At 43.1% G+C, this 27,221-nt stretch overlaps 2 protein-coding genes across 2 annotated transcripts in view; one reads left to right on the top strand and one right to left on the bottom strand.

The window, feature by feature from the left end:
* Window positions 1-551, bottom strand: part of LRRC31 (leucine rich repeat containing 31) — a 42,614-nt gene extending 42,063 nt beyond the window's left edge. The window contains exon 1 of the mRNA XM_067002411.1: window positions 409-551. The gene's annotated coding sequence lies outside the window, so the exon portion shown is untranslated. The remainder of the gene's footprint in view (window positions 1-408) is intronic.
* On the top strand, window positions 23-18,219 carry SEC62 (SEC62 homolog, preprotein translocation factor). The gene is made up of 8 exons (XM_067002417.1): window positions 23-179; window positions 7,656-7,764; window positions 8,131-8,236; window positions 11,117-11,321; window positions 12,901-12,993; window positions 14,907-14,967; window positions 15,926-16,045; window positions 16,630-18,219. The coding sequence occupies exons 1-8, from the start codon at window positions 144-146 to the stop codon at window positions 17,097-17,099; spliced, it is 1,200 nt and encodes a 399-aa protein (XP_066858518.1). The 5' UTR covers window positions 23-143; the 3' UTR covers window positions 17,100-18,219.
* Window positions 18,220-27,221: the final 9,002 nt, after the last annotated feature.

The following is a 27,221-nucleotide window of genomic DNA, read 5'->3' as shown; positions in this document are numbered from 1 at the left end:
CCGTGAGGGGCCGAGGGGGCGCGGCCTCCCCGGCGCCTCTCGCGAGGCCGCAGCCTCCTTCCCCCCCCCCCCGCCGCCTCCACGCCCCCCGCTCCCCGCTCCGCCGCCCGGCCCACGTCACCGCCGGAGCGGACGGGGACAACATGGCGGAGCGGCGGCGGCACAGGAAGCGGACCCAGGTAGCCGAGCCCCGGCGGCCTCACGGCCTCCGCCCCGGCCGGCCGCTGCCCCCCCTCGCCCCCCGCACGGAGCCCCGGCCTCGGCGGAGGGGCGGCCGAGCCCCGGGCCCGAGGCCTCCCCGCGGCTCCTCACGGCGCTGGATGGGGGGGGGGGGGGGGGGGGGGGGTGTTCGGGGGGAGAAGGGAGGCGGTGAAGCCCCGGGCCGGGATGTGAGGGGGGGGGTTTTACCTCGGAATTTTCTAGCAAAGCGCCACGGTGCCGCCGTGAGGGGCTCGGCAGGGCCGGGGCCAAGCGGCCGGTGGCGGTGTTTGGGGCCGGGAAGGGAGCGTCCGGGTGGACCGAGGGGAGAGCCCCGGTCCCGGTCCTTGTCCCCGTCCCGGTCCCGGTCCCCCCGGCTCCCACAGCGGAGCCGAGCCGGGAGCTGCCCCCGCCCCCCCCCCCCCGGGCCCCTCAAAGCCCAGAGCGCCCAGGCCGGGCGGTGATGTGGTGGGGGAAGGAAATTTGTTGCTTTTCAGAGAAACGCAACCAGCCGCGTCAGAAGATGGACCCGAGCGGCTCCGGCTCCGCGTGGAGACCCGGGGGGAGCCGTGGGATGTGGGTGAAGGCGGTGAGGGCTGGGTGTCACACCGACCTGCGGCTCTGCGCCGCCAAAAAATTGGGCTTAGGGAGGTCTGTGGAGTTCCCGATGCGGGTTTTGTGCATAGCTACACCATCGGGTGCTAGAATGCCTGTTCCTGGTATGTATTATTAACCCTAACGCTAAATAATGCGTAGGTTTTATGGCTGTGCTCTGAGTGGAGATGACACTTGCGAGGGAAATCAGAGAGCTATTCAACAGATGGATGCTTTGTACTTCGTCCTTCTGCTTCGTTGCCCTTTCTTTCTGCTCCTTTCCCTTCCCGGCCCGCTTTCCCCTCTCCTGAAAGATGGAGATGTGTCAGTACTCGCAGTGGTTCCTGTTTCCCTTTAATTCAAATTACTGTGAAGGGAAAAAATGCAAAGAGTAATTAATCAGAATCTTGTTAAATAAGTTATCAATCACAGACGGTGGGCATTATGGAATTATTCACTCTCCAGGATTGTCACAGACTGTCCCTTACCAAGGAAGGATGACAGTAGCCCAATAAAGCATCCATCAAAACCAAATTGAAAGTAATTTAATGTTTTGTATAATACCCTGGGCTCTGGTTTTGCAAGCACTTAAGCACATGTTTACTTCCAGCCTGCTAGCAATAGGAGGATTTCCTGGGTTGTTACTGATTGCATCCGTGTCTAGGTGTTAATGCTGAAGGTTTGGGATTCTGGCCTAAATTTGTGGTACAGTTGTACAGATAAGTCCGTATTGCCTCCTAGTAGTCCCAACGACAATGGGAAGACAAGACACGGAACAAAGAATATTGTTGAATGCCCAGAGGGTGTTCTTAATTGGTCAGTGAACAAAGCAATATTTATTTTTCTGTTTTGCTTTTTTTTAAGCTTTTTGAACTTTCTTGGCATAGCTACAATATGTTTATCATGTTTCAGGATAACACTGCAAGTTGCTTTTGAAAGGAAGAGCAGGGCGTTTATTTGTTGGTGTCTGAAGTGCTTTAGAAGTGAGTACTTACTTTAGGGCGGTGTGTACCCCCCGAATGAAGAGGCTATTTACCATGCTGTGAGCGGGTCTGACATCTGAATACCCCATCGCTAATTTCTTGTCAAGAGTAAGACTGTAGCAGGAGACAATATTTAGCTGTGGAAAAAGCTGATGGAGTAGACTTCAATCACAAATACTGAGTGTACAAAAACAGGCTTCGAAATAATTTTATATCTACCATCAAGACGTGAATCGTGGTACTTCGGTCAACAAGCTAAACGTGAGATGAGGCATGCAAAAAGGTGCAATAAAGCAGCTCAAAATTCTCTCAAGCCTATTTTTCCATCGGAAGTGATACCAGGAAGGATTTATTGTACAGAATGCATTTTCATAACAAAATACGTTGCCTAATCTGGACTGCTGAGCTTCGACTCTTCCTCTGGCAACAAGGTGAAAGTGACGGAAGTTACAGAAATCCTAACTTCAAAAGTCTGAGTGAAGACGTTTTTGTAGGTTAAGTTCTCGGTGTCATTCCTGATGGTAATTTAACTGTAATTAACACGGAGGCACGCAGTAGTGCAAAGAGCCTGTTCTGTGGGAAGCAGATTGCTAGAGCCAGTGGGCTCCCACGTGATTCAAACTTCTGAAATCAGCGACGCTTGATGTATATAAAGGACTTAGTAGAAGAAAACAACATATGTTGTCTGATGGCTAGTTTAATATTTCTTCTTGAGACAGATACCTCTCAAAGATGGGGGATGTCTTTGGATGCCTATTGCTCCAGCAGCCCGATGAAAGCTATTTCATCTCTTGGGAAAAACAGTCTGTCCTGAAACTCTCGCTTAAACACAAAATCTTGAGCTGGTCGCTTTGACGAGCATTCAGTTGGGTAACACGTGGCACTTTGGCAGGTCTGCATTCGGACTATTAAGTCGGCATTAAGTTTTAATTACTTTGGCCAGATTCCATCGTGCATGGTTTTATTCTGCACATGTGAAGTTTTGTTTGTATTTGCGTTGCGATTAATGGCACTCGCATAGCATCCTAGCGCTGTGCCCTCCACTCTCGAAATGCTAATGTGTATAAATACCGCTTTTATAAATAGAGAAAACCGTTCTGAGGCAGTGATTTGGCAAACGCCTCAACTGCAAACTGAGGTTTGGGGGTAACAGGAGAACATACCTCAGTTGTTGGCTTTTTTTTCCCCTTCTTGAATCACTGGATGCAAGCTTTGAGATTCTCCTGATGAAGGACATGGGCTAATCAGTATTAACCGCTCCCAACGTGCTTCTTTCATGCCTTGATTTGGGCTCTGCTGGAAGGAAAATGTGCAACAGCTGCCTTGCTGCTTCCTGTGGTACAGCTTTTTGTGAATGGGTACGGAAAGGGTCTTCTGAAATCACAATGCAATAGTGTACCAGTACCACAAATTTTATTGTGGCTGGCCAGTTTTCTTGTTATCTTCTGGTAAATTCTAGTAAAGCCGAGTAGGATGATAACCAGGGAGAACAGCTAAGTAGCTTTTTCAAAAGGGAGTGGTATCAAGTGGTAAAGGAAGAAGAAACAAAGATTGAGGGGGGGTAAAAACAGAAAAACTGGAGTTTAAAATGGTGGCTCCTCGTGTCAATAAAAAAAAGAATCCCTGTAGGATGAAAATCTGAATTAGATTTTTGGCGATAGGAAGGGAGAAAGTCGAAACAACTGGCCTCAGGTTAGAAGACTGCAGCTGGCAAGTTTTATCTTCCAAATACCATGCGCTGCTCCTTGGGCATGGGTTTTAGAACCCAACGTGTTTTGTTGTAAATATACAAACTCACAGCTTTTTCCCCAGAAAATTAGTGATAGCTGGAAAGAACAAAGAAACAAACAAAGACATCTGCTTAGGTAGGGTGTATACAGGACAAAAGCACATTAACCTTTTCTGGTAAAGAAAAGTTAGCGTCTTGTGGCCAGCAGACAGCCGCAGCAATCCAGAAGAACTGGTTCCTCTGCCTGCCTCTGCCATGGGGCCTTTTGAGAGACCTGGGGCAATCCACGTAGTGGTCATCCGTGCAGGAGCCGGGCAACTTTGCCCTTGTTAGGCACTGAAGAAAGTTCAGACAGAGTCCTAAGAGCAAGGATCAGCCCCTAGCCCTTCCTTTTACGTGTTGGTTTCCCCCAACCCACCCTCACGCAGCGATGTACCAGATCGTGCTAACTTGCATGTTCCTTCTCTGTTGTACAGCACCTTGGTTTGTTTTAGGCAAAGTACCCAAGTTTCAACAGAGTGGGTGAGGACTACGCTTTTCCCTGCCACAGAACATTCAACCTAAGGTTTGGGTATGAATCGTCTCAAGAGGAGGGAATGTGGGGGTTTCACGTGCCCTGTGTGAGCACCACCGATTAAAGAGCCTGCTGATGTTTTTGAGTGTGCCCTGATGCATTTAGCATCCTCCGGAAAGCTGAACAAGCAGAAGCCAGCCCATGCCTTAGGGGGCACGTGAGGGCGTTCCCATCAGTTCGGTACAGGTGCTCCGTTTAGGTTGGAGGCTTAGCCCCCCACCACCTCTATCTTATTAGCAAAGGGTGGTGCAGAGGGACTGTTCCTCTTTAGGGGTTGGATTTGGGTTTTCAAAGATTCTTAGATGGTTAAAGTGCTGGTCGTCCCTTAAGTGGAGGTCACCCAAACCTCACTGTAACAAAACTAAGGCATTTAGAAAATCCTGGCAAACATCTGTGCGGATTTGGATGTCAGCACTTCCCAAAGATGTAAGTGTCAGTGCCTTCCAGCCTGCGTGCATTTCATACGTGGTACTGGCCGTGTGCTGAATGGAGACTTCATAAGCAGGTGGCAGCGGTTACAGGAGCTGGTGGGCTGCCACGAAGTACGTGTTGTCTAACCCCTGCTCCAGCAGTAAGCGTCAGTCTGTAGCGGGTGATAATAGAGCTGAACCCCTGCCAATCTTTGTGCCTTTCGTGCCATACTGGGAGTGGAAAGGGACTTTGGGATAACGGATCCTCTGATGGCACAGAGGAAGCGCTGGAGCCAGCTCTGTGCCACTGGCAGTCCCTTCTGGAGAAAGCTCGGTCGGCAAAATGAGAAAACGGCATCCTGAGAGTCTGCGAGGCCGGGAGAAGATAGCCTGGTGGTTCAGCCCAACTCCGACGTGCTCAGACCATCCTGGGATGAGATAACTTGGACACAGCTGCGTGTGCAGGCAGGGTACGAGGAGGAGAGCGCGGGATGATGTAGACTCCTTCTGGATGTAAACTCTCAGCTTGGAGGATCGGCTGCACCTGATTAATCTACTCAAATTTCTTGCTTTCCTTATCTGAAACTTGTATAAACTGTTCGGCTTCAGAAACCTTCTGTGAGGGACAATGTTCTGAAAGCCTAAGTGTGCAGGCTTTCTGTCTTTCCTATAAAAGCAAACTTTAAATATCCAAGAGTTTTCACAATCTTTTTAAGGCTGTGATGTCTGCTTTAAAGCTTCATAGTTTATTTGGAGGTACACGTTGATTCGTTTGTGTAACCCTTTCCTAAATGTACAGGAGGCCTAGAAAGCCCGCTGTTTGGCTATTTCTCCAGCTGAACATAGAGATCTGCTAAACTGCATCTTTAAAAACTTGCATTTAAGATACTGACATTTTCAGTGCTTCTGTGGACTTCACTTTATGATGGAATTCAGTATTCTGTCTGTCATCTGCTTTAATACTGTAACAGAAGTCTGGCTCTGAAAATAGGATGAAAAATGGGGATTAATTTGCAGGGAAAACTTTCTGAGAATGAGCTTGCTTAAACTATGGCAATTTCTCTCACAGGAAAGCATTTTTGCTTGGGTTATTCTGCAGCTATCCCGCAGAAAAGGACAAAGCAACAGATAGTAAGGAGCAATCAAAAAAACTCTGGTGCCAGCCGCTGCCTGTATAGCACATCACATGGCTTAGCAGAATCGTAAATATTTAAGGAAGGAGAAAATACGAAATCCTGGCAGAGGAATGAAGTATCTTTAACTTCTCTGGCTGTTTCATGGACCGTGGTACAAAGAAGAACGTTTGCCTTGTGAATTGTTGTCAGGAGTATGAAGTGCTGGTAGGAAACGTGAGAAAAGCATTATTCTGAAATGCAGTTGCTGCATCTCATCGAACATCGGTATGTTCATCCGTTTTCTTTCAGTGCCTTGTGGTGTAGGGTGTTGCTATTAAATCAAATCTGTTTTGGTACCAAAACTGGTAAGATGATCGGGGATTTACAGTTCCTGTTACAACTGCACCATATAAGGGGACGTGAGACCACAGTATATAAATGTATATACGTGCACTGCCAGTTAGCGGGTAGTTACCTGCTGTTACACTCGGACTGATAAAATTGTAAAGGAGAAAAATGAAGGGTTGAACATGGAGAAAGAGATTTTCATCTATATGAGGCCTGTTAGGATCATCTGGCATGTGTTTGTAAACATAACCGGCGAGTGTGAGAGCGTATTTCTGCGTACACACCAAGAATTCAGGCTTAAAAAATCTCAGTAGGCTCAGAACTAACAAACCACTGAGTGCTTTTGGTAACGTGGATATTTTGTGCCTGATTGATTTTCTTTAAAAAGGTAGGAAAAGCAAAAATCTCCTTTAAAAGGATAATTCATTAACCAGTTGATTTTGAAAGCTAGCAGTGCAGGCTGTTGAAAGTTAACAGCTCGCGCTGTCCGAAGTTTTTATTCTGGGGTAACGACAACTGCTTTACCTTGCGTTTCTACTTAACGTCCTTCTCACAATATTACGGTTTTGCGCCTTAAAAGTTGGAATGGACCTTTAAAAATGCCATGTCTTTAAACAGAATCTTTGTGTTCTGTATATCCCTATAAACCCACAATCTCTCTGTGGCTTCTGTGCTGCATTTCTGTGGGCAGCACAAGGACAGGTACAGAAAAGGTGCTGCTGGTCTGCAAAAGGTCCTGGGGTTCCCGTGTGACTGATCCCCAGGTCGCAGTGGGGAGGGGACCTGGAGACCCGAGCCTTGCTGATTGAAAGAGCTCGTACAGAAAGGAGTTTGAGGAAGTTTGTGTGAATCGGTGTAATATCCCAAACGTTTGTTTCATGTTTTTGTGAAGCAGGAACATTCAAAAGGTCTTCCTTCCCCCCTACAAATACTAGGCAGTAATTCAACATAATTGAAAACGCTTATCTTCCGCCTTCTGTCTTACAAGTCCTTTGCATTGTGCTACCAGTCTGCAAGTTGGTAAATGTACGGCATGTATTGATGTCTGTAGACCAAGGGCACCCTTTTCCCAAAATGCGTGTTCTGGAGCTCGTGTACCTCATCGTGCTGCGCTTTATACTGGTGTTCCTAGTCCCTGGACTGGGAGAACCTCCTCCATGATACTCCTGAGTCACGTTGTAGTTGTGCAGTGGTACGGAAAACTTGTACGCAAATCTTTCAGCTTCTTTTCAACATGGTTCTCGCCACTCTGACATGAAATTCCAGCTGCTCAGTATTCTGTCAATATGCCTGTGTTGCTGTCATTTCGTACATGCGAATTCTTCTCTCTGTATTGTTTTTCTTTGCTCTCAGCTTCACAACTGTTTTCATCCAGCCTTGGAAGCAGCTTTCCATTTGCCAAGTGTCCACTACTATCCTCTGACTTCCTCCTTTAACTTGCCCTCTTTACAGAGCTGCTGAATGAGTTTGTAGTCGTTACTTTTGGATCATCTGACACTAGATTCTGGGATTATTTTTTTTTGCATGTTGTAGAAAGAAAGCTCTTGAGAATAGTGACGTATGTTCACATCTTTTACATTTTGTTTGTTATTTATACATTGCCCCAAAATAACGAGGACCTTGCAATATCTGATTTTTGAACCCAAATGAATGTTTTTCCCAAGTACTTCAGACTGTATTGATTTTGCACTTTCTCTATTGTAGGAGGTCGGTGAGCCGTTCAAAGAGGAGAAGGCTGTTGCTAAATACTTACGGTTCAACTGTCCAACAAAATCCACCAACATGATGGGCCACCGAGTTGACTATTTTATCGGTAGGGTTACTTTTAACCACAGAACTAAACTGTCTAGCACTGTACTAGGGGTGGTGGGAGGAGAGGATTTTGTTTTTATTTTTTGTGCTTTATCTAATAAGTACTGATCTTCCAGTACAGTTTTGAAAACTTATCTAGGCATTAGATAGCTGTAAAATTAATCTTATCTGAAGTAAACACAATAAACTTTTCACTCTGTGATTTAAAGGTGTGTAGTTGTCAAGTACTTCAGAATAGCAGCTACTCATTTACCTTAAAAATTGAGAAGATGTGAAACATCACTGAAACTGACTGACTGATGTGGTTCAAGGAGTGTAGACTCCATGATGAAACGCAGTGGGTTTTTTCCTCCATTTTTTCCTTTAGCCTCAAAAGCTGTGGATTGCCTCCTGGATTCTAAGTGGGCAAAGGCAAAGAAGGGAGAAGAAGCGTTATTTACAACTCGAGAGTCTGTAGTTGAATACTGCAACAGGTATGACCTAATCTAAATCATCACTATTATTAATGAGTATAGTTGTCAAGACGTCTTAGTTACTTAGAAACAGTTTCGCTTAGGCTACTTTGATAAAAGGACTTGATGCATTCTAAGACATTTGAATTAGTATGTAAAAATAAAGACTCTTTTTATTACTATGTTTGAGGGTGTCATGAAATATGAACAATGTAGTTTCATCATCTTTGTTTCCCAAATTCTCTTCTGCATTTGTTATGCTGTTTGGGGCAGCAAATTTTCCTAAATTTTATAGTTATTTTATGTCAGCAGGATGAGAGCTCCCAAATGTCTCCTTCCTGTGGACCTGGACTGCCATCATGGCAAAAGCTGAACTTTGAGGTTCAATTTATGCCTCTCGTGTGGCACGTCGCTGTTGCTTAGCATACTCAAAGTGCTTTGTTTAGATGAATGGTGTGTTCTGACCCTTCTATCCTTTTTTGGGGCTGAATCTTACACTTGGAGAGCTCTGCGAAAGCCACTTACAAGTAACGATTGTATTTAGGGGGTTTTATTATTTTGTTTTGTTTTGTTTTTTCTTTTTGGGCCTCTTTTATATAGCCATCCAGCAGGTGAGATTCCGCCCCCAGTTCTAGGGCTGAGACAGGGCTGATGCTGTTTGAACTTTGTGCTGACTTAGTCAAGAAAATTTAGGAAAAAGTAACATTATTTTAACGCAAGCAGAAAAATGTCTTCCTTTCCAGAATCTTTGGACTGAGGTAAGTGTCTGTATGTTTGCTCCTCAGTTACTAAACCGTCAGATGAGACAACAGTTGGTTGAGTCCTTCAGCTCCAGCAGTGTAGAGAATGACAATGTAGCATGCAAAAAAAAAAAATCTGTTTGACTTTCTTTTCTCTGCTCTCTTCTGACTTTTATCAGTAGCAGCATCTCGTGCACTGATGATCCATTCAGCACCGTACCATGTCTGCAATTTACTTTCTTGTGCGGGCTCCTGTATCACTTAATACTAAGGCCACCTTTGGCCACCAAAACTGTTGTCAGGGTTTTAAACATTAGCGCTGTCTGCTTCTTTTGCCACTTAGGAGAGATGGAGGGATGTCTTAATACAGTGGGGAAAGTATTCTCTCAGCAGAAGAGGCTCTCATGCGTATTAAAAACCAAGTATCTTAATTCTCTTGGTGTGGCTATTGTGATTTTTTTTTTTTTACCTGTCCTATCCATCAGGAAACAAATACCAGAGTCTGTGTCATCATCTTGTGTCAGTTGCATTGAACAGCTCCGTATTTAACAACTTACTGTCTGCATTCGTAGCGCTGCTGCGGTGCGTGAGGCCTCCCGGTGCACTCACATACCCATCTAGAGAAACCACAGCACTAACGCTGCGTTTGGCAGCTCTAAAGAGGGCCCACAGGCTGGGAATTAGCAAGCACCCTGCACTTTAGCCGTCATGCGAAGGTCTGTCCTGCTTCACCAGCTGCCTGTTGGCCGCTCCGATAGCATGGCTCCGTGCTCAGAGCAGCAGCCCTTGCTCGGGCCCGCTGCGGGGGGCTTCCAGTGTGGTCTGTGTATGCCTCCATCGGAGGCAGGGATGGCTCCCCCAGCTGAGAAGAAAAGTAGGTGCTCCCAACCAAGTGGTTTTCTGTTGCTTGACAGAGAAACTATGTGAGCAGTTGTCTGAGGGAAGGTTTTTTTGTCTTTTTTTTTTTTAAATTTATTTTAAAAAAACCTGTGTCCTGCTTTCGGTTGGGATAAAGTCAGTTTTCTTCCTAGTAGCTGGTATGGTGCTGTGTTTTGGATCGAGGACGAGAACAACGCTGATAACACGCCAGTGTTTTAGTTGTTGCAGAGCAGTGCTCATACAGAGCCAAGGACTTTGCAGCTCCTCGGGCTGCCCTGCAGCAAGCAGGCTGGGGGTGCACCAGGAGCTGGAGGGGACAGAACCAGGACAACGGGACCCAACTGACCAAAGGGGTGTCCCGTGCCACGGGGCATCCTGGCCAGCAGTAACGCTGCTGGGTGAGCGAACGGCTGTGTTAGCTGCCTGCTGGGGTAAACCACAACAACCTGAAGCAGCTTTCTTTGATAATCAGCATGCATGTACGTTTAAGTGGTAGAAGGACTTCTCTCTTTTCAGTGAGTTCCTAATTTAACAAGCAGTCCAGCATAAGGATTTGATCTGCAGCAAGAGATGAAAGAAACCAAGTACAAGACAAATCACTTTGGTGCATAGGGCCAGCTTTTTGCTGTGAATTGGCCCTTGCAATCATAACCCACTGCTTCCCCTCAGTCTGAAGAGCAGGATTCTGTATGGCTCTTCCTATTCTGAGTTTGGGTATGGTCCTTTCAAGGACATTACTTCTTGGTGGCAACTTCAGGACTGCCAAATACTACGTCCTGTGGCCCAGCCAGCCATATGTGTACTTGCTGTAAGGTATGTTTGTAGCTAACACGAATGGAATGCTTGCACGTGTGCCACAGTTCCAGTGGTAATTTTATTCAATGTGTACCTCTTACCAAGTAACTTAATAAGCTGTTTGTCCACTTCCTTATTTTTGGGATGCAATACATTGACATGAACTTGCAAATACAGATCAGATAGTCATATTAATGAGAAAGATAATTAAATTGACTTGGTGGCTTTCTCCATCCTACGTCTTGTGTATTCGCTTATATCTATGCCAAATGCTGGCACAGAAAAGTGTGGTTTTTACTCAGTTCTGAACAGATGAACAAAAAGGAGCAAGAGGTGAGATGGGATCATTTGTGATGGTGACCTCTGTCAATCAGTTATGCTATTCATGATTATATTAGGTAGTCTAGATGGTTATCTAATGATGTGTGTGTAAACATGATTACTCCAGCTGCACTTAAATATATCACCTAACTCTTTTCCTTTTAAGACTCCTGAAGAAACAGTTCTTTCATCGAGCGTTAAAAGTGATGAAAATGAAACCTGACAAGGATACAAAGAAAGAAAAGGAAAAAGGGAAGGCTGAGAGTGGGAAAGAAGAGGAGAAGAAGAGCAAGAAGGAAAGCGGCAAAGATGAAAAAACCAAGAAGGAGAAAGAAAAGAAAAAGGATGGTGAAAAAGAGGAGTGTAAGAAGGTAAGTACAATCCGCAAGAGGAGAGACAAACCTGTTAACAGAGAATACATTAACTGGTACTGTTAAGAGCACATTGGCTTAAAAACAAGGTTAGTTTTTCTAAAGTGTTTCTTCCTGTTTTGGTCTTCAAAACACACCTTTTTATATTTTGGAGTTCTGATTCTGATTTAGGTCAAAACAGAGACTTCAGTTAGATCTCCTCACCTTGTAGTGCGGACTGAGTTAATCAAAGCCTACTTCTGTTCAGCTGCAGCGGGCGGTGATGCTTTGTGCAGCTGCACCTTAGCTTAGACAGACATGTATGCGTGTGACCTAACCTCTCAAAGCGGTGCAGCTTCCCATGTAAAATGAAGCAGCAATTCTGCCATGTTTGGTGATAAGAATGTCTGGAATGTGATACTCGGTGCTTGTAAGTAGTTCTGTAATAGTGGGCCAGTTTTGTGTATGGGAGCTCTGTTTTAATCTACTTAATGCCTAGTTTTTGCAGACATCTGATCTACTTTCTTTACAGTTCATACTATCATTACAAGTTTTACATGTGTTTTCTTCACATTTTCATTCCCAATTTATTCTAGTAGCTGAACAGAAATCATAAATTAAAACGTTAGGAATCTGCTGGAGAGACTTGATGAAGAGATGTATTTTGTCTTCTGTATACAGTGATACAAATCCAGTGAGAGTTAGTAGGATAGTGCTCAAAAGTTACTGCAGTTTGGACACTCCTGAGTGAGGTAATGGCACACAATCAAAGGTGTAGTCTACATGTACAAAGGTCTAGATCTCAAAAGAAAGCTACATGGCTAATAAAGGAATTAGAAACAAAACAGTCTTGCTGGCGGTCAAAACAGAAGGCAGTGTAAGGTTACCTAACTCTTGAGATACCTTACAGTGCTGATTTTGAAAGTTAGGAAGTCCTCCAACTCGCTGTCTCTGAAGTGTTGTATTATTAAATGCAATGTTAATTTTTAACCTAATCATTAATTATTGAACTGATATTTTAGTGGATGATATAAGACATTGGGTACTAACTTAACACAGGGCAAAAATTGTAAATTTAGTTTCTAGCACAGAAGTAAGCAAAGAGAGTGAAACAGGAGGCGGGGAATAGGAAAGCACAATATCCCAAAAGGACTGAGGAGGGTAGAGAATGAAAAGGCAGAAATTGATTCTGGAAGGATGCCCGTGTGGTAAATACGGCACCAAGGTACCCAGTAATTCTACGAGAGCTAGTGATTATCAAGTGTCGTACTCTGTGCTTGATCTCTGTGCAGACTTTGTGGTAAAGTCAGTGGAACATTGCTATGCATTTGAACACTTTATGTAATCCCAAAGTTACAGCCTCGTCCTTAGTTACTATGTGTAAATAAAATTTCTCTTTCCGTACGATTTGCCTTTATTTTTAGATACCCAATTGTTAAGGCATGAAAACAATAAGAAATATAGTAAAGATAGTATCTTCACTTAAGATCACATTCCGTTTTTTTTAAGTTTGTAAAAAGTTGTCAGACTTGATATATTAAAATACCAGAAATTAAAACCCTGTACATGTTTTTTATGTATAGTTTGTGTTTCTCTTCAGGATGAGACCCCAGGAACACCCAAAAAAAAGGAAACTAAGAGGAAATTTAAACTTGAGCCACATGAAGACCAAGTTTTCTTGGATGGAAATGAGGTAAGATTTACGGATACTTTCTAAATTTAGTGTCAGTGTATTGCCAGGTAATAGCTTAATTTACTACATTTCTGCAGACATTCTTGTCCTTTGGAAGGAAAAAATAATGACAATGCGATGGGTTATCTTGAAACACCAGGTTTTAGATATTTGCAATGAGATTAGGGGCAGATAAATGTAGAACAGGAACTTAAAAAATCTAAAAGAAAACCTAATTCCCTGTAACCAATAATGCTATTGGCCATGAGGTGAAGTTTCTCTCCTCGCGGTGTAATCAGGTGTTGGAGCAGGCTGTACAGGGAGGTTCTGCGGTCTCCATGCTCAGAGGCTTTCAAGATTGGACTGGGTAAAGCCCTGACTGACCTGGTCAGGCCGCACAGCTGACCCTGCTTTGAACAGGGGAATGGACCTCATGAGGCTATTTCTCATGAAGAGGGCCTCATGAGATATTTCTAGACAAGTGTCAAGCCTTTTAGAACATGAAGGACAACCCCAGGAGTCAGAAGTATCTGGCATCCAGAGGCTGCCCGACTTTGTGATCTGAGCAGCTGGGTGATACTTGGGCATTCCTGAATTCTTATCCTGGCTTTACCGCTGAAATTGTGTGTGGTCTTAAATACTGTCTGTACCTTTCTTTCCTGGAAGTCAAATCATTTAATTCTTCAACAGTTTCATTAACGTACAGAGTCATATTCCCGCTTTTAAGATTTGGGATACATTAGTAACTCTTTTTACTTCAACAAAAGTGAACTGTGCTCAGCATGCTTTGTGTCACTGTACGGGAATGTCTCTGGGGATTCTAGTAGCTCTTTGGTTATAAAACATGCGGCAGTGAACTCTAAATAAATTACTTGTGTGGAAAACGTATTTCCTTTATGTATCTCTTTTTTGATCTTCTGTCAGTTCTTTTAAATGCTGTCTTGATCTGCTTCATCCCACCTTGTGTACAATCACGCATACCTCTGATCCTCCCCCTTGTCTTTTACGTGGAGTACCCAGAGTGGCATGCAGCATTCAAAGAGAAGCTGCAGTGTTTTATGGTGTGCTGTGGTACAGAGGGTACAAATACATTTATCTGAGGTCATCAGATGGGACTTGAGCTGAATTGTGTGTTTCAGCTTGACGCTTTGTTCCATGGTCAGTCTGCTGGGTGTTTTTTTTGTGTGTTTCTTCTATTATGAGAATCTCTTCAAAGCTAGAAGCAATTTTTGTTTCCACTTGTGGACTTGAGAAATTTTTATAAGTTTTTCTTGGCTTTATGCTGAGCAATGTTAATGCATAAAGGAAGGACAAAAGATGACAAAAAAACACCTTGATTCAGTGACATTTCTGAATCTTCCACTTCCCCATCAGTTTTATGGTTTGAGTGTTTTCCCTATGATTTTATGTCACCTGTAAATTAATCTGGATAAAAACTTCTTTTATGAAGCAACTCTTTGACAGATCTCATTTGAGATTTCCTGTGTTTTTCTTAAACAACGGGGAAGTTCGTTCCCTCCCTGCTGAAGACTTTGGCCCAGCAAGGTAAACTCTGCATCACATCCCGCTTCAGCAGCACCGTGTCCTTAGGCCTCCTGCCACCAAGCTCAGATTACGATCGGTACATACCTAAGGCAATCAGTAGGGGCATGCAGGCGTGCAGCCCCATGGCTGTTTGTCTCTTTTTGCAGCTCTTTCACTGAGACAAACCTGTTTCAAGTCCTTAACGCTTCTTAGGATACACAACCCCTTGCCCTCCTCTTCTGCTATTTCTGATATGGCAGAAATGTTATTTTAACATTTTTATGTTAACAGCCAGAGTGCTGTTTGCTCGGTGCAAAGCAATATAGCAAGGCACTAAGCATTTGAGTGAGGAAACAAATCATTTATCAGAGAGCTTGCTTTTCAAGTATTAATCATTATTTCTGTTGTAGGTGTATGTGTGGATCTATGACCCCGTTCACTTTAAAACATTTGCTATGGGACTTGTACTTGGTAAGTAAGAGTAGACAGTAGCAAGCCCACCACAAATGGGGGGATATCAACAGGAGTATCTCTTGTTGGAGAAACATCATCTTCCTGGACAAACTGTTTTTGCTCTTCAGTTTCAGCATGATTTGATACCAATCACATTACATGAATTTTGATCTCAGGATGGAGGGAGGACATGTGCAAATAAAACAAACAAAACACACACTAAAGACAGCTGAAACATACTTCAGCAAGTGTCTGAACTTGTACAAGTGTGCAAGCTGTTTATTTCAGTTTAAACTAATGAGCAAGTTGCTTCGTAGGCAGCTGTGGTGGGTTATATAAAAATGTAAAAGATAGTAAAGCTATTAATTTAAACTATAAATAATACCTTTCTGACCCTTGGGTTTGTGTAGTTTAGGCCCAGTCAGCTTTTTTTTTTTTTTTATTGAATGTAATCTTGTTGTTAACTCACGTCAGTGAGCTAACAGCTAATTTCACTGCTGGTCCAACACCCCTGACCTGTACTTTGCAGCTTCCTCGCCATGTGAGAACCACCTTTCTAGAGAACCACTGTCATCCCCTGGGGCCATATTCAGCTCTCTGATCAATCCTTGGGGCCAGGGAGAGCTCCACCCCGCTCTCTGTGCCTGCTTCCTGCTGGACTGGTTGTAGGCAGCTCCCTGCTCACCTCTTTGCTTATTGCCTTTCCAGAGGTGCTCTTTTCTCTTTTGATTAAGTACAGTGGTGTAGACTTACTCAGTGTGGTCCCTGGTGTCTGTCTGCCCGCTATGAAAACAGAACTAGAAAAGATTTCAGTCAAGAACTAGAAAAGATTTCAGTCAAGGCCTAAAACGCTGTTGTGTAACTCATACTTTGTTAAGCCAATACCTTGAACAAAAGGTGAGCCTAAAACCTTCATGTACGTACGAGGAAGAACTAAGCACGTTTCTCATACGTTTGTTCTTATCTTTCTATTTAGTGATCGCTGTTATAGCTGCAACCCTGTTTCCACTCTGGCCAGCAGAAATGCGTGTTGGTGTTTATTACCTCAGTGTAGGTGCAGGCTGTTTTGTAGCCAGTATTCTTCTTCTTGCTGTTGGTAAGTGTCAGTCATCTTCGTTTTATCAGCAGGTGAAGTCTAAAAGGGTAGAAACATACCATACATTTAAACATTGGCTCAGATGGGTGAATCTCTCAATTACTTCTGATTATTTTGTTGTTGGCAGTAGCCAGACTGATCCTGGGTATGCATTTCTTTAGTGGCCACTGGGTGTCAGGGTTGTGCCACAAAAAGAAAAGTCTCAAGCTTGTTCCACCCGTTTGTGCTTCCTCTATTGTGGAGATTTGTTTACTGCCTCAGTTTAAAAACAAAACAAGAAACCAAAAAAAAACATAATGCCAGAACATAAAAACAGATTCAGTAGTGAGAACGGTGTAACCAGGATTTTAAAGCATTAAGAGCTAGATCATAGACAGGATATATGATTATTGGGGGCAAGGAAAAAGGCTTGGTAAGTAAAAGTAAATAAATAAATAAATAATGCCACTGCAGAATGAGAGGATTTTCCCCAGGGTTGCCACTATTGCTGGCTTTGGCTGGCTCTTAGTACTGGATACTTCTTACACCATAGTTGTACATTGTGAATGCTTATAACAACAAAATTTCCCATTTTTTAAATACAGCTCGCTGCATCCTTTTCCTTATTATCTGGCTCATCACTGGAGGAAGGCATCACTTCTGGTTTCTGCCAAATCTTACAGCAGACGTGGGATTCATTGACTCCTTCAGGCCCCTGTACACACATGAATACAAAGGACCAAAAGCAGACTTAAAGAAAGAGGAAAAATCAGAATCCAAAAAGCAACAAAAATATGACAGTGAGGAGAAATCGGACAGTGAGAAGAAAGAAGACGAAGATGGGAAAACAGAAGCAACGAGGAACTCGGGAACGGAAGGCTCGGGAGGCGAGCGGCACTCAGACACTGACAGTGACAGGCGTGAAGACGACAGGTCCCAGCACAGTAGTGGAAATGGAAACGACTTTGAAATGATCACAAAAGAGGAACTTGAACAGCAAACAGATGAAGGGGATTGCGAAGAGGAAGAGGAGGAGGAAGATACCGAAAGTAGGCCTTCACATGAAAAATCATAACTCACTGTGGTTTTGGGACTAAGTACGTGCAAATGGTTGGATTTTCTTTGTTGGCTGATCACCAAAACATAGACCATACAGTAGCATCTTTGTTTGCTGAAATGTACATGTTACCAAACAGTTTTATATCTAGTTCCTTCATTTTTTAACCATTAACTTGATTACTTGGTACTATGTTAATCATTAATATACATTTACAGAAGTTTTATCAATCTGACAAGTTTTCTATTGATTAATAGATTGCCCAGATTGTCCTCAAACATTGAAAACATAGCTTTCTGGTACTTGCATAACTGGTCAATTAGTTCCGCTTCTCAAACTTGCTTTTGTAAAACAGGTAAAAGTTGAATGACCAAATCTCAGATTATTCCTAGTTATACTCATTTGATAGCTAGTTAGGTAAAGCCCTTCGTAGCCCACAACTTTCTTGATATTTTTCCTGATTTTATTTCAAAAGATTGTGAAAACTTTCCTAAGAAAACTAGTTTTAGCAGAAGTATTTTGCTGAAAATATAAAAGCTGGTAGCGCTGAATTTGGCTGCAGTGTTCTCTGTTTCTCCAGACTATGTGCCAGCAACTTAGGAAATCCAAACTGGTTTTGTACATCTGGGTCAGAGAAAGATGTCATCTCCAGCAGGTGAAGGAAGCAGCATGGTTTGGAAATGACGGCTGTTTTCTTTCTCCTGTTCCATCATAATAATTAAAAAATGTATTCTGTACATAATTTACAAATAAAGCAAACCATTTACTTTATCTGCTACTTATTATTTAGAGATTTGATCCAGCATTCAGTTTGTATTATTAAAGCCATTTTGTGGTGTATCTATCAGAGAAATGCAAGTCAAGAGGACCTCACAGAATATTTGTGTATGATCAGTAGCTGTTCCACAAGAGCTTTAGTTTTGTGCCAACATTCCATGTATTTGAGTATGAGTAAATTGATCCTTATTAAATGAAAGCAAACAACATAGCTGTATGTATGCCTTAATGTTAAAACTTTCTATTTTCTGGAACTGGAATACTTTTTAAATGGAAGAGGCCGGAGAGTATTCATCTGTTCAGAAATATGGGTAACTCGAAGCTAATATGAAGTGACCATAAATAATTTGTTTATAAATACCTTGAAGTAGTTTGTGCAGTTTCTCTTATGCATCCCTTATTTACTGGATGTTTGAAGGATTTGCTGTATGGTTTGGTTGACTAAGCTTTTAAGAAGTTAAAGCTCGGCATCATTCCTCTAGATCACTTCAGCAGTAACTACACATTTGACTGTTTCCTGAATCAATTCAGAGAAGGGTAAGCAAGAAGTTTTAATAACTGACTCAGAGAACTTTTTTTTCTATCCTAAAATGCTTCCCCTTCCTTCTAGCATACGTGTTTTTCAGATGGTGCAGATATATCGACCATAACAGGTACACTGGTACAAAACTCATGGGTACGGTGTCATTTGTCTCTTAAATCTCCTGCATATTCTCTCCATAAAGAAACATAAATTGGACCACTTTTTCATTAATTTAGCAAAAAAAAAAATCAAAGGATCTACTACCCAAAAAGACAAACTCCTGGACACCACCTGTATGATAGAGCTGATTAAAGTAACAAAGCTTTTCACTCATTTAAGCAGCTATTTTACACTTAGCTCATACAGATGCTAGTTTTCGCTGTGCTTCTATTTCACATCTTTATGTCTAACATTAAGAACAGAACCGTGTTTCTGTGCAAGCATCTTCAGCTAGCTGCCTCTAATTCATGGCTCACCTGGCCTTCACAGCCTGCTCGGGAACTCTTGCTTTTAACCACGCTGGTGGAGAGTTATAAAATCTCCTGTACTGAAGCCATCCTTGCAGTTCATCAGGTTAGATTCTTGCTGATGCCAATAGGAGCTGAAGTAAGGGTGCCTGATCTGTCACATATCTGTCAGAAGCTGACTGCAGACTAGCATTTTGGAGAGCACTACTACACGTTGAACCCCGTAGAATACATACAGGGACAACGTCCAGCAGTGGTTCCCAGTCGGCAGCTGACCTACTGGCAGTTTTTGGAGAAATGAGTTCTGTAGATTTCAGTGCATGTTTCCTCCAAAAAGTGAGAACAGCTCTGTATTTAATGGGTGAGAAAAAGTTGGATGGCCCAAATAATAAAAACTCACTTAGCAATGCTGCCATCTGCTACAAGGCCCTAGGGACAAGCAGCTAGGTTCCAAAATGAAGCGTAAAAAAATTATATCATCACCCTAACAAATCTCCAAGCTCACACAGGTGTAGAAATTGAATTAGCCTTTACCTCTTTCACTTGGATCTGCTGTGAACAACTCCAAATTATCTGAAGAAGTGGTGTGAAGAAAGACCTTGCTGGAGTGTCCAGTGGTTAAGTAAAGGACTTCAAGACCCAATGCCGTAACCTAGTATTTTCCACAAATATTCCCCAAATACTTCAGAATTATTTTAGACTGAGATAACGAGAGAAGCAATTACAACATGCTAGTAACAGAACTGTGAGCAGACTTGCAGTACCTGACAAACACTTCAAAGACAGAAAATCACAAAGGTACTCACCCAACGTTTGGTTTTTTATCAGGCCACTTTTACATCAGGTATTTCAAAGTAACTTTCTTCTTACCGGTGTTGACTTAACTTCCAGAGTGCAGGGTAACCTTAGTGGGAACAAGTATAAACACATATATAAGTTAGTGGAGTGTTAAACAAACAACTTTTAAATATTATAGACTGTTAAAGGACTACTACAAGGACTATCAAAATGTCCTTACTGCAATGAAATTTTACAGTGGTCTTACTGATTTTCCTCCTAGTATTTCATATACCCTATACAATTTTCTAATTATTTTTCTTTGCAAGAAAATGTGATTACTCCTAACTTTTTGGGGAATTAAAAAATTACTGGTAAAACACTAATCAGTATTAATGCAAGTCAGTACTTAGTGGAGATACTCCACCCAAGTATGCTCTGGTATGGATACAATAACCTCACCTCACCTTTGGTATTTTTATAATCAGATCTTTCTCTAGCAATTAAGAAATAATTAAAAATTCTTCTTTGACAAAATTGCATTTTTCATTATCTGTAGGAATGTTGCAGCCCTGGTTGGGATGCTTGTATCTGTGGTAAGTGATTTCCTAATAGCAAAGTACCTTTGTAGCAGATGCTCAGGGGAGCCATTACTTTCATCTGCTGCATATCTGCATAGCTGATTTTTTTTTTTTAATTATTGAATACATATTTTAAAGAATCCCTACATACTACTCACTTAGACCTGTTTCAATTTCTGTTTGAAATCAATACTGTGCTTTCATAGAGCTGCGTATAGCACGAGGAAAAGCAGAAAGAAAAATGCAGAATGCTTTAGTTCCTCAATTAATTAATTTATTACATTTTAACCAAGACTTGTCTTCCTTTTGTTATATCAGGAGACAGGCTGACAAGCACCTGGCTTATGTAAACGTTAGATGTTGAATATGTAAACACTAAATGTAGAAATGTTGAAAAGAGAGTTGCCTGGCTTAGCCCCTCATTTTTCTTCCTGCAACCACCTGCACTTCTCTCAGCACGTAATACGCTGTGGCACTAAGCTGTATGAGCCCCGCACGGCAGCTTTCCAGCTGCTCCGAGGATATAATTCTTCTCTGATACGGTCACAATGACAGCAAAGCAATATTCAAACCTCACAGTTGGCATCAAAAGCACTGGGCAACGGAGGAACACCTTCCAGATACAGCTCTGTTACTGGCAGGAAGGAGTTGGACGTCCCCGTCAGGCCCCCTGTTGGATCTGTTGGCAGATGGAGTTCAGGTGAGCTCAGTTTAAGGGTAATTCCTGCTCATCCCCAGGCAGCTGTGCCCTGCCCTTTTCTCCCCTCGTCACTAAGCTGCTTCGCCTTCGCTATCTCTGCACCACCATGCATCTACTCCAGCCACAAACCTAAGCAATTTCCAAGATAAAATAAACCTAAGTACCACCTGGGAAAAAAAAAAAGAAAAAAAGACCACTGTGGGAGAGTGAAGTGTCAGCACCCACCCACTTTCTTCCATGGAGCCACCACAGTGAGGGCAGAGCAGCTCTTCCACCACCGGGTGGGCCTGACTATCACTGCCATCAGCTGGGGTTAAACACAGGGCTTTCAATTAACCCTAATTTGTACCAAGTCCTCCTTTTCATGGATGGACACCAGGCACCTGGGCTTTTTGGGGCCAGCCCTGCTGAAGGAGCTCATCGCCTTGGCTCGAGTTCTGGAAGGCTGTATTCGCTTCGCTTTCTTATGCTTGAGTCTAAATTCTTCGTGGGTCACACTGGGATAAATTCAGAGGAGATGCACAGATCTGCAACGTCACAAACAGAACAGGAGACAGGCTCTGAGATAACGCTTCTGCTCGCACCAAAAGGGAAGGGAACTCCGCAGTACAGGAGGGCTGCAGCAGGAGATGCTCAGGGACCGCAGGGCCTCACGCTGCTCACGGGCAGCTGCCGCCTTCTGCGCTGCTGTGGGAAGGGAGGGCTGCTGCATCACTTGCTGCTTGGCTGACGTTTCATTCAACTGCTTTGCAGCTGAGGTGTTTTTGAAAGCAAACCTAGAAAGGTTTGCATCACGCAAGTTTGAACACTTTTTTTTTAATTACGCTATTTTTACCAGAAAGTCTTCACCAACCGTTTTCCTGCACACAAAGCAGCTATGGTTATGACGCAACTTCTGAGGAGCTTTAATATAAAATATACCGTTCAGCATTTAGCGTGGAGATTATCAACAGGGTTAGCTTTTCTTTTAAATCAGGCAACTCTTGCTAGGAACTAGTCTGTTCTGTGCAAGGGTCCCCACCTACTTGCCAGCACAGCTACGTGACGGACTTATCAGCCTATAAATACGGGAGAGAGGCCAGTTCTGTTATGGGCCTTTAGAGAAAGACTGGTGGCACACGGCTGTGTTAAACACGGGTGACCCCCAGCTCACCCCAGAAGATTTCCCAGGGTTGACTGACTTGATTCTCGGCCTCTCTGAAACAATCCCACTCTATAAAATGAGAAGAACACAGCAGATCCTTACCTGCTTTGCCACTGTGCTGTAGTTTGGAGAACACTTCGCTGTAAGAGACAGGCCGCTTGCTAACAAACTTTTACAAGTCACACTTAACGGTTGATCAGGACTTATTACAGATTCTGAGCAAGCACTTTAAAAGGAGTTAGAGCTATAAAATGGGCCAAGGCTCTGCTGTTTGCTAAGGCTGCACTGTAGCTTGCCCACTTAGCACATAAGGAGAAAGACAAAACAACCCTATCAGTGTAAACGAACTCACAGTGAGCAGCTGCTGAATGTTTTCAATAGACTTCCTGGTAATGGCTGGTACAATTTCATTAGGGCTTCTCATTTTATTAAATAAAACATTGGATGATTTTATTTGTAGTACAGCAACAGGTGCAGGGAAACAAAAGGCACATTTCCTGATGGTGCCCACAAAGAGTCCATTACTCACTGGCTGACACAGAAGGCATTCGTTTTGCCATGTGTAGTTTTTTATGTGAAAATAATGATCACTCAAAAATAATTGTTTTATGATAAAGGACTTCTGAGAGAAGTTAGAGTTAGCAATTGCACTGTGCAAATGGTTTCAGTGCAAGTTCAAGTAAAGAGAGAGATAATTACTCAGTGGACACCAACAATGCTTTGGATACAGATCAAAATATTCTGTACAGGTGGTGACCATCACTAATCCCCGTAATGAAGAACAGAAACCAAACACAAGAAAGGCTAAGCTCATGATCCTTGAAAGTACTCTGTAGCCAGGATCCAGTGAAGATGTAAATGACACAGAGTAAGTCCTAGAGAAAGGTTTTCTTTTGAAAAAAAAAAAAATGCCACTACAACTAAGGCCCTGAAGAAAGCAGATTCACATCTGGACTTCAGCACAGTTCGGTTCCAGCCCGTGAACTTAATCTTAGAGGAGATCTGTTACAGGCTGAATCACAAGGTGTTATTTGTAGCTAAGTTAAAAGCAAAATCAAACACCCTCTGAACAGCATCACGTCCCATAAGCCTATGGAGGATGAGACTAGATGTTCTCTGGCTGAGACCTGAAAGTACGTTGTTTTGAAACACGAGTTTCTTGCTAAAACCTTCTTCAATCAGCTCAGAGACACGAGGGAAGGAAAACAGGAAGCAGAACACCGACTGCTTCACCTGAAAGAGGAAGAAGAGTAGGTTATGAAAACCTAGCTTTACAATCTGCTTTGCCCAGAGGCAAAACATCTTGTTTTATTCAGCATACTAGTGAGACAGAGCCACTTATTCTGACACATTCATGCCTTCTGAATAGTGGCAACCTCCACGTAAAGGCAACAACACAGAAAGAACCATCAGTGCTGGCAAAAATGAGCAAAAATTTCTTCTCACCTCTATACCTTGAGTAACAAAGCAATTTGCTACATTTACCTCCCCCCTTACTTCTCCTGAGGTGCAAAAATCAAGGCAAGTAAGAAGGAATGCACATTGTCTGTGCTTTTAAAAGATTCCTGAAAAGCACATGAAAACATCTTGTAAATGGGACCCGGATCAAATATCGTCTTCGTTATAAAATAAGCTGTCCCTTGACATGCATTTCTTAGATAAATATTTTATTAAAATCTTCATAAACACCCTAATGGCCTTTCAGGAACAGCAACTACACAATGCTTGCTCACCAGGCCATTGCAAAACTCAGATTGCTAATCCTGTGCTGACAAGGCATAAGATCTAATAGGGCATTAAACATGCTCTGCTAGGCAACACCCAGCTAAAGGCATGCCCAAGAAAAAGGACACGGGAAAGGCTGCATCACACCAGCACTCATCTCCACGTACAAATGCACTCTGGAGATGACATTCTGCACCCACCTGGTCTCCTGCCAGCTCTGCTCACGGCTGTTATGTCCACTCACCACCAAATTAAGCCACAGCCCAAACCTCTGCTGCTCAGGACACTGATTTTTTCATAATAATTTCTCCAGGAGTTCACTCCTCAGTCTGTAGCTCTGCCCACGTGACATCAAAATGCATAAATACACGTTTGATTCCCCCGTCTTGCTCCCACATGGCTTGGGGAATCCCCCATATCAACGTGAGATTTCTTGAACTCACAAGGATGAGATGTAAATTTATTCCTTCTGCTCACTTGAATGAAGGGGCAGTTGGCAACTAGCTTCTGCAGCACAACAAGGCCCGGACAGGAAGATCTGGGGGGAAAAAAAACAAGATTCAGGGCTCACTACCCAGGAACCATAACCTAAGTTCCTTCACACAATGGCAAAGAAGTCCTATTTGTTATCGATGCCTACTGAAGTCCTATTTGTTATTGTCTCGAAGAAGGAAGGACGCATCTACCCGAGTTTCTTACAGGTGCAGGGGACACAGAACCACAACGTGATTTGAAAAATGCATGGAGAAGCTGTTGCAAGAGCTTTGCTGTATCACTTCAAGCACCCACCTCCTGGGACAGGCAGTCTTTGGTCCTTCACACACAGGTGCCTGTATGCAAATACGCATTCATTTCTCAAACCTTTCTACAGCCGCACAGGCACATAAACGCAGCCACCTCGATCAAGCAGGATGGCTCAAGCCATTACTTAAGAGCAGAGTATTTGTCAAATACCTGCACATTTTCCTGCAAAGCTGCAAACTGAGCAGACACTAAAGAAGAGCCTGACCTTACTCAACACTGAGCGCGAGCAGCTCCTAACACAATGAGAAGGAGCTGCCAATGCAAAGCAACGTGTTTGATTTTGAGGTCTTCCCTCCTTTCATTATTTTATGTTTGAAAAACAGGAAGATGAGATGTAGCATTCCGGAGCAGAAAACAATCACTTGAGAGTAATCAGTGAGCAACAAACAAGCTTTCAAACAAGCACCGCAGTGGGTCTTGGAAGAGGGAAAGGGAAGCTAAGTAGTAGTTCCAACATTAACTCGGGGATGTTGGACACGTAAGATTATCCCAAAATACAGTGCATGCCGAAGTGGCTTCCGATCCCTTCTTCCTCTGTTTGAGCTGACAAAAGAAAATTTGATTGCAAGAGCCTACGCAACTTGCCCCTGTGGGACACGCAGAGGAGCCTGCCCAGAAAGCTAACCAAGCATGGAGCTGACATGCTGGGCTGCGCACTCTGGAGGTCACGCACACATTAAGATCTTTATCAGCAGAAAGAAATGCTTAAACCGTCCCCTTCCCTTCCTGGTTGCTCGTTTCCACCATCCGGGTATCTCCCCACATAGGCCAGAACAGTAGTTTCTGCAGTCAGAAAGAAAGTAGTGATCAGAAACAAAAATATCAGAAAGGCTCCAGCCCAACATTTTACTAGCCAGCACCGGAAAAATCACTTTTTCTGATTTACTTTGATTAGAACTAAGAAGAGAATAAACTATTACCGAGGGCATTGCCAGTCAGATACTGGTGAATGGGACCACACAGCGGACTGGGTGCTCCGATGGTGAAATACCCATTCTAGGTGTAAACATTTTCTTGTTGCGTTGCAATCTGTGTAACAGTCCTAATAACTGCTATTTGGATAAGTAAATATTGCCAATGTGAATGCTGCTCAAGATTAGTTTAATTTCTGGGAAAAAAAAAAAAAGTTATTGTTTCTTTGTGGAAAAACAAGATGATTGATATCGTAGTCTGAAAAAAAAAATAAAAAATGAGAGCTTATTTAAACAGTGAGAGGAAACAGGGAAGACAAAAATTAGCACTCTATCAACACTTGAATTTAATTCCAGAGTACCAGAGTTAATTGCTTTTAGAAGAGAGATTACCAGCCAACCTGATACTTTTGTACATACAGATCAAACATGGATAGATCCATCACTGATTTTTTATTTAGCCTTCAAGAAAGACAAAAAACATGTTTCCCTCCCAACGGGCACTAGACATGCTAAGAATACGGCTGCTCCACGCTCAGAGACTGAAGTTTAGACCCAATAAAAGACTAAGTTAAATTGAGTAAGTTAAATCCGAAAAGCTCCCAAAGATTTCTCTCTCCTAAGCCTGATTAGGTCGCAGAAATTACGTGTTCTGCCTACCTTTCGGAGGTGGCCCAACCCGCAGGAATCATCTAACAGATGCCATTTACTCCTGCCAGCACCTAGTTTTTGAGAAAGGCTGGATGGACACTATCTCTTCCCAGATCTCCCAGTGACTCACACTAGCACCTCCTGCTCAGTGAGCGAGCCTGGACAAGCACCTGGCACGGCCAACTTGCTGCCTTGGGGGCAGAGGAGTGGCAGCGCCGGGCTCCGGGCTCCATTCTGCACACACAGGACGGGTGCTGCAGCATTGAGCTCACAGGCTTCCACGCCTCTCCTTAGATTTATCTCTGAATTACCAAACACATAATGGGGGGAAAAAAAAAAATGCCATAGAATGACAGCTATATTGCATACATGCAGCCAACAGAAAGCCATAGCCAACAGGAAACCACTTCCAATTAACTCAAGAAGCAACGCTCAGGACTCTCAGCGAGCCACACCAGCAGCAGGATGTGCTCTTATCCTACATTTGTTGCTAGATGGGAAATAAAACAACAAATGGAAAACTAAATTAGTAGGCTGATCTGGAGGAGGAGAAAATTCTATTCTGTGCATTTTTAAACTCTATTAAGTAGATTGCTACAGGATGTCCAAGCCAAAAGGCCAACCCATTTAGAAGGTTTTATGTTGTACTTGCAGGATTATCCACTTGAATTCACCATTATCTTAAAACAAACAATGGCTATTTCCTAACCTGCTTCCAAACTTTTCTTAATTGCTAAAAGTCTCAGAGAAGGACAGCGCTGGGAGAGCCATTTGCAAAAAGATCTTTTTGCCAAGATGATGTCCACAGTGAAATATTCCTTAGTATTTTCTATATAATCCTTTAACTGTATTATGCGGAGAAAGTTCCTGTATGTAAAATGATATACCTACAGTACTGAGGGATTGCAGAATTTTGCGTTGCATTTCAAAACCAGGAGTGTTTTATAAAACCATTAAATGATGTAGAAAAAGCGAATCATTGCACTATTGGCCAAATTCTCCAACATTTAAGTTTACCCTACGGTCCCATCAAAGAGCAGAGACACGGTAAGAAGGCAACGTGCCCCGCGCTTGGGGGCA

This window comes from Anser cygnoides, chromosome 9 (genome assembly GCF_040182565.1).
Source record: "Anser cygnoides isolate HZ-2024a breed goose chromosome 9, Taihu_goose_T2T_genome, whole genome shotgun sequence".
NCBI classification, from domain to species: Eukaryota; Metazoa; Chordata; class Aves; order Anseriformes; family Anatidae; genus Anser; species Anser cygnoides.
This window is presented reverse-complemented; position numbering and strand designations above follow the sequence as displayed.

Bases quoted from the DNA above. Each gene is read 5' to 3' on its own strand.
- SEC62 (XM_067002417.1), top strand. From the start codon at position 144: ATGGCGGAGCGGCGGCGGCACAGGAAGCGGACCCAG. The intron at 11,322-12,900 runs GTAAGTACAATC...GTTTCTCTTCAG, and splicing joins AAAAAGAGGAGTGTAAGAAG to GATGAGACCCCAGGAACACC. The intron at 14,968-15,925 runs GTAAGTAAGAGT...CTTTCTATTTAG, and splicing joins TGCTATGGGACTTGTACTTG to TGATCGCTGTTATAGCTGCA.